This window comes from Hemitrygon akajei, chromosome 32 (genome assembly GCF_048418815.1).
Source record: "Hemitrygon akajei chromosome 32, sHemAka1.3, whole genome shotgun sequence".
Lineage (NCBI taxonomy): Eukaryota > Metazoa > Chordata > Chondrichthyes > Myliobatiformes > Dasyatidae > Hemitrygon > Hemitrygon akajei.
The window spans coordinates 9,354,210-9,367,413 of record NC_133155.1 but is presented as its reverse complement, the minus strand read 5'-3'; the positions used below and the strand labels follow the sequence as shown (position 1 = coordinate 9,367,413).

General features: G+C 41.6%; 1 protein-coding gene across 2 annotated transcripts in view; it reads right to left on the bottom strand.

The window, feature by feature from the left end:
* yars1 (tyrosyl-tRNA synthetase 1) overlaps positions 1 to 11,101 on the bottom strand; it is a 55,550-nt gene extending 44,449 nt beyond the window's left edge. Inside the window, exons 1-3 of one of the 2 annotated variants that reach the window (XM_073034443.1) lie at positions 10,970 to 11,101; positions 1,559 to 1,640; positions 757 to 903 (exon numbers count right to left, since the gene is read on the bottom strand). In XM_073034443.1, coding sequence (XP_072890544.1) covers positions 757 to 903; positions 1,559 to 1,615 — 204 coding nt within the window. In that variant the 5' untranslated portion in view covers positions 1,616 to 1,640; positions 10,970 to 11,101. Of the gene's footprint in view, positions 1 to 756; positions 904 to 1,558; positions 1,641 to 9,627; positions 9,782 to 10,969 lie in introns of those variants that run through there. The other variant, XM_073034441.1, reaches the window with a different exon arrangement.
* Positions 11,102 to 13,204: the final 2,103 nt, after the last annotated feature.

Genomic DNA, 13,204 nt, shown 5'->3' with positions numbered 1-13,204 from the left:
AACAACAACCTCGCACCCAGCGTCAACAAGACCAAGGAACTGGTCATGAACTTTAGGAAGGGAGAACACACAGCAATCCTCATTGAAGCGATGTAGTGGAAAAGGTGAGCAGCTTCAAGTTCCTGGACACCAACATTTCAGAGGATCTATCCCAGGCTCAACATTTTGATACAATTACAACAGCGGCTCCACTTCATTGGGATCTTGAGGAGATCTGGCATACTACCAAAGGCTTAAAAATTTCTGCAAATGTACGGTGGAGTGCATTCCGACGGGACGCATCATGGCTTGGTTACGGAGGCTCCAACGTGCGGCATCGAAAGAGGCTGCAGAGGGTTGTAGTCTGAGCCAGCTCCAACGAAACCACCCCCACTCTTGAGTCATCTTCAAGGGCCAGTGCCCCAAGAAGGCAGCATCCATCAACAAGACCCTCACCATCCAGGACAATTCCTCTTCCCATTACTACCATTGGGGAGGAGGTACAAGAGCATGAAGACCTACTCTCAACATTTTAGAAACAGATTCTTCCCTTCCACCATCAAATTTCTGAACGGTCCACGAACCTATCAATACTACGGTATTTTCCCTCTTTTGCACTACATTTTTGTAACTTACAGGAATTTTTATGTCTCACACTGTACTGCTGCTGCAAAACGCCAATGATAATAAACCTGACTCTGATTTATGCTGCCAGCTTTCAACAAAATCATCCATGGAGAAAAAATCTGCACATTTCCTATTTGCCTATCTTCTCACCTCACAGCCAGCTTTCAAGAAGTCAGCGATCTTTGACATCGGCACAAAGTATGCTACATGGGGTTTTCCAGTTGTGGCTGTTCCCCAGTAAACATTCAGGTCTCGCTCTTGCAGAATGGAATGCAACTTATCCTCACCCAAGACCTCCTAGAAAAAAAATTGTTGAACTATTTAAGTATATATTAAGCATAAAAATACATTCTTAAACTGATTTTTTTGCTGAAAATGCAAAATATATAATAAGATTAAATGACTGCAGTTCAAGAACGTATAGACATAAAAGTGAATTGATCCTCAAAATGTAATCAATTATCCACCAACTTATTTACCAGTTATACTGTTCTGTGCTTTTTTACCAAAATATTATATCACTTTTTATCTTTTCGCCATATATTTACTTTCAGTGACAAAATTACATGGTTTGCAGTTTGCACATTATTCAGGGTGAGAAGTTTTAATAGATTTATATTTACAAGCTCAAGATAATGAGAAGAAGGTTAGGGTTTCAACATATTTCAACATTCAACTCATTTAAAGTTCCAGTTAACTTTGCATTCACCAGCATTCCCGGTAATCAAATCTATGTATTCAAACAGAAAGAAAAATATTTATTTCTTATCAATGATATTTGCATTCACCAGTATTCCCGGTAATCAAATTGATGTATTCAAACAGAAAGAAAAATATTTATTTCTTATCAATGATATTTGCATTCACCAGTATTCCCGGTAATCAAATTGATGTATTCAAACAGAAAGAAAAATATTTATTTCTTATCAATGATATTTGCATAATGTCACACCTGCAAGTTTCGTCTGATAAGACTGATCTTCTCCTCAACATTTCTGCTTTCCCCCATGATGCTGAATGCTTCCAATGGCGATCTGCGAGAAACCGAGAAGTCAGTTTTACTATAACATTACTGCCAAGTGCTTAATTTTGTTCACAAACAATGCCAGTAAACATGAACTTCTCCTGCCCACTATAATTGCATAGATGATAACACTTGCAGGCTGTCCCCAGTACATCCTTAAGTTGTGTCAGTGGTTAATGCAAACAACACATTTCGCTGTATATTTTGATGTACATGTGAAAAATAAATGAATCTGAAGAACTGTCTAATATTTCTAGATTTCTGCATGTACAACTGTACAAGAGTAAAGGTTGCCTTTAGTGTAAGACGAGGTCTCTTGAGAAAGCTTTTACACAAATCAGTAGGAGGTGGGTTACCAATTCAAAGATTCAAGGACTAGAAGCAAAACTGAGCAACTGGTACAGTACTGTACTTTTACATTAACATTAGAGAATAACTGAGGAGAAATAAATTGGGGACTCATCTGCCATCTCAGTGGATGCAAAAAAAATCCTTTGGTACCATTTTGAAAAGGATGGAGAAGCTGGCTCTGATGTACTGTATAATGCTATAATGCTTACTTCTAAAGCAAAAATACAAATATTGTCCTCTTTTTAAAAAAATATTTAATGAGTGTGGAATAGGCCCTTCCAAGCCTTTGAGCCATGTTGCCCAACAATCCCCCAATTTAATCCGAGCCTAATCACGGGACAATTTACAATGGCCAATTAACCTAACAGCCGGTACATCTTTCGACTGTGGGAGGAAACTGGAGCACCCAGAGGAAACTCACATGGTCACAGGAATAATGTACAAAGTCCTTACAGGCAGCGGCAGCAATTGAACCCAGGTTGTTTGTACTGTAAAATGCTGTGCTAATCACTGTGCTACCCTGGCCCCTTGCTGGATAAAGATTACCTACCATGCTTATTACAAACATGACTATAATTCAAAAGTGCTTTCTTGGTATGGCAATACTAACAATACTTTACCGAAACTGTCTATAAATATGTTAGAAGGAAGAAAGCCCTTTAATGTAATGAAATTCTTATTTTCACACTGTACACACCCATCACTGGGTGGTACGTGGCAATTTCAGAACAAATCTACCAGCTTAAAACAATGCATTTGCAGGACAAAGTGGACAATCAAGATCAGAATTGTATTTTGCCACCGTCCGTAACTTCAAGTATGGCAAGATTTATTGAAACATATGGTGAAATGTATTGTTTGCATCTCGGGGTTAGACCACAATTGTCGTCACACATTTCAGTGTCAAGATAAGAACATAGGCAACAGGAGTAGGAGTTGGCCATCTGGTCCGTCAAGCCTGCTCTTTCCCTCCCATAACCCTTAATTCCCCTACTGCGCAAAAATCTATCCAACCTTATCTTAAATATATTTACTGAGGTAGCCTCCACTGCTTCATTGGGCAGAGAATTCCACAGATTCACCACTCTTTGGGAAAAGCAGTTCCTCCTCATCTCCATCCTAAATCTATTCCCCCTAATCTTGAGGCTAAGTCCCCTTGTTCTAGTCTCACCTACCAGTGGAAACAACTTTCCTGCCTCTGTCTTATCGATCCCTTTCATAACTGTATATGTTTCTATAAGATCTCCTCTCATCCTTCTGAAATCCAGTGATTACAGTCCCAGGCAACTCATTCTCTCATAGTCTAACCCCCTCACCTCTGGAATCAAGCTGGTGAAACTCCTCTGTACCATTTCCAAAACCAGTATATCCTTCCTCAAGGTAAGGAGACCAGAATTACCCAAAGTACTCCAGATGCAGCCTCACCAAAACCCTATACAGTTGCAGCATTACCACCCAGCCCTTAAATTCAATCCCTCTAATAATAGCCAACATTCCATTTGCCTTCTTGATAGTCTGCTGCACCTGCAAACCAAGCTTTTGTGATTCATACACAAGCACTCCCAAGTCCTTCTGCACAGCAGCATGCTGCAATCTTTTACTATTTAAATAATAATCTGATTTTCCATTTTCCTTCCTAAGTGGATGACCTCACATTTATCAACATTGTACTCCATCTGGCAGACCCCGCCCACTCACTGAACCTATCTATATCTCTGCAGACTCTCCATATCCTCTGCATAATTTGCTTTTCCACTCAATTTAATGTCATCATCAAACTTAAGATACACTACACTCAGTCTCCTCTTCAAAGATCGTTAATGTATGTAACACAGAGTAAGGTTTCACTGCTAATGTAATGGCTTCTCTGTAATGTTCCACTGCTGAGGTAATGGTTTCTCTGTAGCAGCAATGTTTGGATTATGACTAAAGATAATGGGGCATGTTAACCAATGAGCAGGATGTTGTTCTTTCTTGTGTGTCTGGGAGCCAGGAATTTGCGGTCTTTTGCTGGGAAGAGATGAGGAGAGAAGATGCGAATGGAGAGAGTTGGTAGACAGCCGGACGGAGTGGACTTGGACCAAGGGTCCGAAGGTCAGCGACGATCGATGGAGGTCGATGGTGGACAAACGGCCTCATCTGTGAGCTCCAACATTGCGCGTTAGACTGTTTCATGAGAATGGACCCCTTTCTGGTGTTTTTTTTGCAATTAACGATTCAGCTTTATAATTCTTAATTTGACTATATGGTTAGTAAGAATATCATGAAGAGTTGTGGGCTCGGCACCACTCACCACTGACTGTCAACCAGAGAAACACCCACATATCCCACCTCTCTGCTTTCTATTGATTAACCAATCCTCTATCCATGTAATACATCACCCCCAACTCTATGCATCTTTATCTTATGGATGTCTTTTATGTGCTGGCACCTTATCGAATACCTTCTGGAAATCCAAGTAAATAACATTCATCTCTCCCCCTCTATCCATTGGGCTCATTATATCCTCTAAGAACTCCAGTAAGTTTGTCAAACAGGACCTGCCTTTGCTGAAACTATGCTGTGTCTGCATGATGGATCCATTTCTTTCTAGATGCCTCGCTATTTCTTCTTTCATGATAGCTTCAAGCACTTTCCCAACTACAGATGTCAACAGAGCAAGCCCACAATGCTCCACACAACAGCAAAGTAAGTCCCGTTCCTCACCCCCATGCACACACACAGTCCTCTAAGCTCGTCAGCCCGTATTCTTCAGCCTCCAGCACACCCAGATTCGGATGTGGACACACAGGCATTGGGTATTCGACTACCCCAGCAGACCCACGAATCCGGCCAATGGGCCTCAACCTTTTAGTCTTCCAATTGGAGCCTCGGGCCTCAATTCTCAGACTCACCTCCAACTCCATCCTCCCTGATGAAAGGACTCTGAACGCTAGGCCTTGGAACTCTGGTCTCACCATTCATGAACGCACGGCAGTCATTGGACCTTGTTCCTTCTGTCTGAACCGAACTCTGACTCTGGAAGCTGCTGACAACTTGACCCTAAAATGAGCCAACATCCATCGTCTGTCAGCCAGACATTCCAGCCGGGTTCACAGGGATGCCCCATATCCTTCATTGCTGCGTCACTCTCCTTTGAATACGATGAGGACACTTAAGCCTGACCTCCAATTCCCCAACATCTTTGTCCCTAAAACTCCAAGCTGACCCCTGACAAACCTCTCTGTCCCCAAAACCATCCCTACAAACCCAAACAAAACACTAAAAATATTCACTGGGGGGGGGGGGGGGGGAAACAACTAAAACTTGGTTACAACTTCAACAGAGGTCACAGTTCTGTGCCATCTTGAGACTGTAACCTTTTGACACCACTTGTCCCCAAAACCTGCTTCAATGAATAGTGTACAAGAATTTGCCACACATGGCATTAGGCATGTATAAAAATGAGGTAACAATCTGGTAAGGTTAAGAACACAAAATGCTGGAGGAACTCAGACGGTCAGGCAGCATCTACGGAAATGAATTGATAGTCAATGTTTTGGGCTGAGACCCTTCTTCAGGACTGAGAAGGAAGGAAGGAAGGAAGATGCCAGAATTAAGGGCGGAAGGGAGGGGAAAGAGGCTAGCTGGAAGGTGATAGGTGAAGCCAGGTGGATGGGAAAAGTCAAAGGCTGGAATGGAAGAAATCTGATCAGAGAGAAGAGGGTACCACAGGAGAAAGGGGACCCAGGGGAAATAACAGGCAGGTAAAAGGTAAAAGGTCAGAGTGGGGAAATGAGCAAGTTGGGAGAGGGAACCCGTTGAAGATGTAACAGGTGTGCTAATTAACAAGAGCATACAGCAAACAGAATCTCACAGTCCAAATTAGATGTGATCAAAACTCTGCAGTTCTGCCACATCCGGCTATGAAAGCAATTAAACACTTACAGGAAGACAATTCCTAAAACTCTTCACCTGGTACAAGTGCCAAAGACAAGGATGCACCTTCTGTAACCATCTACTATCAGAAGTTCTGAGTGGAGGATCCATCAGTTCCCCAAAATCACAGAAGACCAGGTACGCCACTGTTATTTTAGAATCCCAGATGACGATGAGGAGCAAAACAGATCGGCTAGATGAGTGGTGTTGCAGCAACAAACTCGCACTCAATGATTGTGTATGTAAAGTAGGGAGAACATTCACTGGTCCTCATTGGGGAAGACAGTGGTGGAAAGGGTGGGCAGCCTTAAGTAACTTGGGTTTCAACATCTCAGATGATCTGTCCAGGGCCCCACACATCAATGCAATCATGAAGACTACTTCGTTAGAAGTTTGAGGGGATTTGGTATGTTTTTATAAATTGCAAATTTCTAAAGGCAACACGGCCTGGAGTGAGCCCTCCAGTTTACAAGATCGGATGAGGCTGCAGAGGGTTATAGACTCAGCCAATACAATCACAACTCTCCCCACCACCTTCAAGTGTTCAATTTGTATGCTGTTATGTTGCAGTTGGGTGGCAGGGTGGAAATACAATTCTACCAAAGCTGGTAATAAGGCCCTCCTTCACCCCATTGGCCCCCAGGTCACCCTTGGATAAGGTGTAGTACCTGCCTAGCCCCTCGATCAGGGTCACATTTCTTCACCACCTGCCATGGGAGCAGCGGATGCATATCACAAGTCCTGTTTATATGACCACTGATGCCAGGTAGACAATCTCTGAACAATATTGATAATGGCTGGGGTCACCCATCTTGTAAAGACACTTCCCAGAAGAAAGCAATGGCAAACCACTTCAGTAGAAAAATTTGCCAAGAACAATCATGGTCACAGAAAGACCATGATTGCCCATGGCACATAACAATGATATTTTGCAGAACTAACACAGTTTAAGAGGGCAAATTTTATTATTCTGGTGCAATAATAAAATTTATTATTGAGCAATGCAAGGACTGACAATTTTCTGAAGTGAGAGGGGCAGCCACTGCATTTGATATACAAATAATAAACTATTTCTAGACTCTGCAAGCCACAGATGTTGAAAATCTGAAACAAAAATCAAAGATCCCAAAAATACTGAGCAAGTCAGGCAACACCTATGGAGAGAGATTCAGAATCAAAATCAAAATGTTTAAACATCTATGGAGGATAATGAACAGTTGATATTTCAGGCCAGAAATGATGACTACCTATTCCTGTCCAAAGATGTTGACTGACTTGCTGAGTTCCTCCACCATTTTGTGTGTGTTACTCAAGATTTCTATACCTGTAGAATCGTCTGTGCTTCTGTTATCTAGTTTCTGTTATCTGTTTCCTGGTATCTGTTTCTTTGGTACCGCTGGTATCAGTCTTAGATAGGCTATTGAGCAACCCAGTGGCTTTAAGAAACCAGAGACTACCATTCAAATGCTACTCTGGTAGCAGTGGAGCTTAAATTTATAAAGCCAGTAATGAGTAATTACCATAAAATTAACAGACTGTTGTAAAAATCCATCTGGCTTACGACTGACCTTGAAGGAATGAAAGATATCATTATACCTGGTCTGGCCCAAACCCACAATAAAAAAAAACAGATTTATTAGGAGCTCCTCTTCTGTTTTCGCTCTCCAGAATAGGTAGACAAGCTCTTAACCCTATTGTTAAACATACTTTGAAAATTTGGTTTCAATTTCATAGATTTTTTTAATTAAATGATTTTCTACTTTCTAGTAATATTTATTCTAATTTCTTTTTTAAACCATCAACTTTGGATAAGGCTTTTTTAACATGGAAAATTAAGGGAATAAAAACTTTTTTAGATTTGTTTTTACAAAATTGTTTAATGTCTTTTTCACAGTTAATGGATAAATATGATATCGCTAATACACATTTTTTCAGTTATTTACAGGTTAGGAATTTTTTACCAAATTACCCCTTGGCCTGCTCTTTAAATTTGGCTTATGTTATTTTTCAGTTTAAACCTTTTCAAAAACAATTAATAGCTATCACTTATAAACAGTTAATGAATGCTTGCATATCACCTAATGATAGGGTTCAACGCACCTGGGAAGTAGAACTTCAACATTCACTTTCAAATAATCAATGGAGTAAAATTTATTATTTAGTCAATAATTAACCTATCTGGGGAGGGGGGAAGGGTCACATACTTTTTTTTTCTACACTTGTAATCATTTAAAAATGCAATTACCGGTAAATAAAATTTAAAAAAAAAATAATTAACCTATCTGTGCACGCCATATCTTAATTCAGTTTAAGATAGTACACAGGGCCCATATGTCCAAAGATAAATTGGTGCATATCTTTCCTAACATAAGCCCTATTTGTGACAGATGTAACGCAGAAGTGGCTACTCTAACTCATGTGTTTTGGTCCTGTGTAAGTTTAAATAATTTTTGGAGGGATGTGTTTGGAATATTATCTAAAGTTATAGATATGGATGTTCAACCTAATCCATTTACAGCAATTTCTGGGATTATTCCAGAGGAAGCAAGCAAAGTGTCTGCTTCCGCCCAACATGTGATAGCTTTTTCAACTTTACTGGCTAGGAGAGCTATTTTGCTACACTGGAAAGAATCTAACCCACCTACTGTTTTCTATTGGCTCTCCTCCATTATCTCATGTCTAAGCTTGGAGAAATTTAGAAGCCGGACATTTGATACATCCTTATTTTGAACAAGTCTGGCGACCCTTTATTCAATATTTTCATATGATTTAATTTATTTTTATTTATTTATTTTTCTTTATTCTCTTTGGGGAAAATCCTTATCCATGAAGGTTTGGAGATGACTGGAAGGATGTGTTTTTTTTCTCTCTCTTTTTTTTCTAATTTTATCCTCAAATGGATTGCCCGATCTTTCTTTTTTCTTGTTTCAGTTTAGTTAGTGGGCTTATTTCCAATCTTTTTATATGATTGCTATGAGGAGTTGTAGTTTTTTTTGACCATTGTATATATAACAGCATAATATTTTACCTATTTGATTTTGACATTATATACTTTGTTTTTATTATTGCTGTTAATATGACTTTTATATTATCTACTTGCTAAACTCCTCTTCCGATTTGTATATTCTTTATTTGAAAATCAATAAAAAAGATTGAAAAATGAAAAAAAACAGAAAATGGTGGAAACATTTAGGAAGTGAAGTACCATCAGCGAAGAAGAAGAAGAAGAAGAAGAAGAAGCAGAAACAGAACTAAAAGCTTTTGGTCTTGTAGGAATCTGAAACTTAAAACATGAAGTATGTTTCGCTTTCTACAGACGTTGCCTGGCCTGAGTGCTTCTAGCATTTTCTACTTCGGGTTTCCGGCATCTGCAGACTTCCTTTTATTGCCAGACCTTGCATTATGTTTTACTATTAAATATCCTCCGACCAGCCTGCTGTGTCACCCAGCTCCAGAACAATTTTGGATGAACAATAAATGCTGTATCCTTGCCCGCGATCCTCAACCCGAAAAATAAATAGGCAAAAGCAAGTCAGATGTCACCGCACCCACGAATGCTCCATATAAACCAACGCTGGTGGAACGCAGCAGGCCAGGTAGCACCTATAGGAAGAAGCAAAGCCCAGGCCGGCTACAGTTCTTACAGGACCCCAGCCCACGTGAATCTGACCAACACACAACTCCAAGCCCTGCATCCTCCGGCACCAAATCCTACCAGATATCCTTACCGTGTGCAGATCAGCTTAGGGAGCCAACGATGAATGACCGTCTACCTGTACCGCCAACACCTCACGTTGTTCAATTGCATCAGCTACCTCCGGTTACCAGCCAGCATGGGCATGCGCAGACCGCTAAGGTCTCGCCAATCGCACGTTACTGCGTCTGCGCAGACCGACCAGAGCCGGTTTGGTCCATTGTGCTTCACTGCACCTGCGCAGAGCACTTGTCGCTGCATCATAACATAAGGAATAGGAGCAGGAGTAGGCCAATCGGCCCCTCAAACCTGCCCCGCCATTCAATAAGATCATGGCTGATCCAATCTTAACTCTAGTTTTCACCGAATCCCACAAGGAAACAGTGCCAACCAACAGGGCACCATGCCGCCCATTTTATTTTATTATTCATCCCACCCAAACCCATGTGATCACCCGGGGGGGGGGGGGGACGAGTTGCCAATTGAGGAGAAAAAATCTGGAAAATTCCTCTCCGACCCATCCAGGCTATCGAAAACTGGTCCAGGAGATCACATGGCTGATCTAAACCTAGCCTCATGTCCACTTACCTGCTCGCTCACCGTATCCCCTAATGCCATTTTTATCCAGGAAAATGTCTATCTCCGTTTTGAATTTATTGAGTGTAGTAGCTTCCACAGCTCTCTGGGGCAGTAAATTCCACATTATATTAACAGTATATTATCTACTTGCTAAACTCCTCTTCCGATTTGTATATTCTTTATTTGAAAATCAATATTGAAAATCAATAAAAAAGATTGAAAAATGAAAAAAAAAACAGAAAACGGTGGAAACATTTAGGAAGTGAAGTACCATCAGCGAAGAAGAAGAAGAAGAAGAAGAAGAAGAAGAAGAAACAGAACTAAAAGCTTTTGGTCTTGTAGGAATCTGAAACTTAAAACATGAAGTATGTTTCGCTTTCTACAGACGTTGCCTGGCCTGAGTGCTCCTAGCATTTTCTACTTCGGGTTTCCGGCATCTGCAGACTTCCTTTTATTGCCAGACCTTGCATTATGTTTTACTATTAAATATCCTCCGACCAGCCTGCTGTGTCACCCAGCTCCAGAACAATTTTGGATGAACAATAAATGCTGTATCCTTGCCCGCGATCCTCAACCCGAAAAATAAATAGGCAAAGGCAAGTCAGATGTCACCGCACCCACGAATGCTCCATATAAACCAATGCTGGTGGAACGCAGCAGGCCAGGTAGCACCTATAGGAAGAAGCAAAGCCCAGGCCGGCTACAGTTCTTACAGGACCCCAGCCCACGTGAATCTGACCAACACACAACTCCAAGCCCTGCATCCTCCGGCACCAAATCCTACCAGATATCCTTACCGTGTGCAGATCAGCTTAGGGCGCCAACGATGAATGACCGTCTACCTGTACCGCCAACACCTCACGTTGTTCAATTGCATCAGCTACCTCCGGTTACCAGCCAGCATGGGCATGCGCAGACCGCTAAGGTCTCACCAATCGCACTTCACTGCGTCTGCGCAAACTGACCAGAGCCGGTCTCGTCGATCGCACGTTACTGCATCTGCGCAGAGCACTTGTCGCTGCATCATAAGAACATAAGGAATAGGAGCAGGAGTAGGCCAATCGGCCCATCAAGCCTGCCCCGCCATTCAATAAGATCATGGCTGATCTGTCCATAAACTCAGCTCCATCTACCTGCCTTTTCCCCATAACCTTTAATTCCCTTACTATGTAAAAATCTATCCAACTGTATCTTAAATATATTTAGTGAAGAAGCCTCAACTGCTTCCCTGGGCAGAGAATTCCACAGATTCACCACTCTCTGGGAAAAACAGTTTCTCCTCATCTCCGTCCTAAATCTTCTCCCCTGAATCTTGAGGGAATGTCCCCTAGTTCTAGTTTCACCTAATAATGGAAACAGCTTTTCTACTATCTCATCTATCCCTTTCAAAATTTTGTATGTTTCTATAAGACCCCCTCTCATTCTTCTGAATTCCAGAGAGTATAGTCCCAGGCAACTCAATCGCTCCTCATAGGTTAACCTCTTCATCTCTGGAATCAACCTGGTGAACCTCATCTGCACTGCCTTGAAAGCCAGTATATCCTTCCTCAAGTATGGAGACCAGATCTGCACACAGTACTCCAGGTGCGACCTCACCAGTACCCTGTATAGTTGCAGCATGACCTCCCTGCTCTTGAATTCAATCCCTCTAGCAATAAAGGCCAACATTCCATTTGCCTTCCTAATAACCTGTTGTACTTGCAAGCCAACTTTCAGCGATTCATGAACAAGCACTCCCAAGTCCCTCTGCACAACAGCATGCCGCAATCTTTCACTATTTAAATAATAATCTGCTCTTCTATTATTCCTTCCAAAGTGGATGATCTCGCATTTACCAACGTTGTATTCCATCTGCCAGACCTTGGCCCACTCATTTAACCTATCTATATCCCTCTGCAGACTCTCCACATCCTCTGTACAATTTGCTTTTCCACTCAGTTTAGTGTCATCAGCAAATTTTGCTATGCTACACTCAGTCCCCTCTTCCAAATCGTCAATGTAAATGGTAAACAGCTTCGGGCCCAGCACCAACCCCTGCGGCACCACCAACTGCCAACTGGAGAAACACCCATTTATACCAACTACCTGCCTTCTATTGGTTAACTAATCCACTATCCATGCCAATACACTTCCTCCAATTCCTTGCATCCGTATCTTATTTATAAGTCTTTTGTGCGGCACCTTATCGAATGCCTTCTGGAAATCCAAGTAGATGACATCCACCTGTTCCCCTCCATCCACTGCACCCATTATGTCTTCAAAGAACTCCAGTAAGTTTGTCAAACAGGACCTGCCCTTTCTGAATCCATGCTGCATCTGTCTAATGGAACCACTCCTTTCTAAATGTTTCACTATTTCTTCCTTAATGACAGCTTCAAGCATCTTCCCGACTACAGATGTTAAGCTAACTGGCTTATAGTTGCTCGTCTTTTGCCTACATTCTTTTTTAAAAAGTGGCGTGACATTTGCTGTCTTCCAATCCGCCGGGGCCTGCCCAGAGTCTAGAGAGTTTTGATAAATGATTACAAGCACATCTACTATAACCTCCGCCAATTCTCTCAGCACCCTGGGATGCATCCCACCAGGACCAGGGGACTTATCTACCTGCAGGCCCTCTAGTTTGCTCATCACTATCTCTTTAGTGACAGTGATTTTATCGAGGTCCTCACCTCCCATTTCGTCCATAACGTCATTCTGTGGCATATTAGACATGTCCTCCACCGTGAAGACCAACACAAAATAGTCCTTCAATGCCTCAGCCATTTCCTTATCACCCAATATCAATTTCCCCTTCTTGTCTTCCAAGGGACCTACGTTGACTTTAGCCACCCTCTACCGCTTTATATATTTATAAAAACTTTTGCTATCTGTTTTTTATATTTTGTGCTAAGTTACTTTCGTACTCTGTCTTCCCTTTCCTTACTTCTTGTTTAGTTGTTCTTTGTTGCTTTTTAAAGTTTTCCCAATCCTCCAGCCTCCCACTACTCTTTGCAACTTTGTACACATGAGCTTTTAATTTGATACTATCTTTT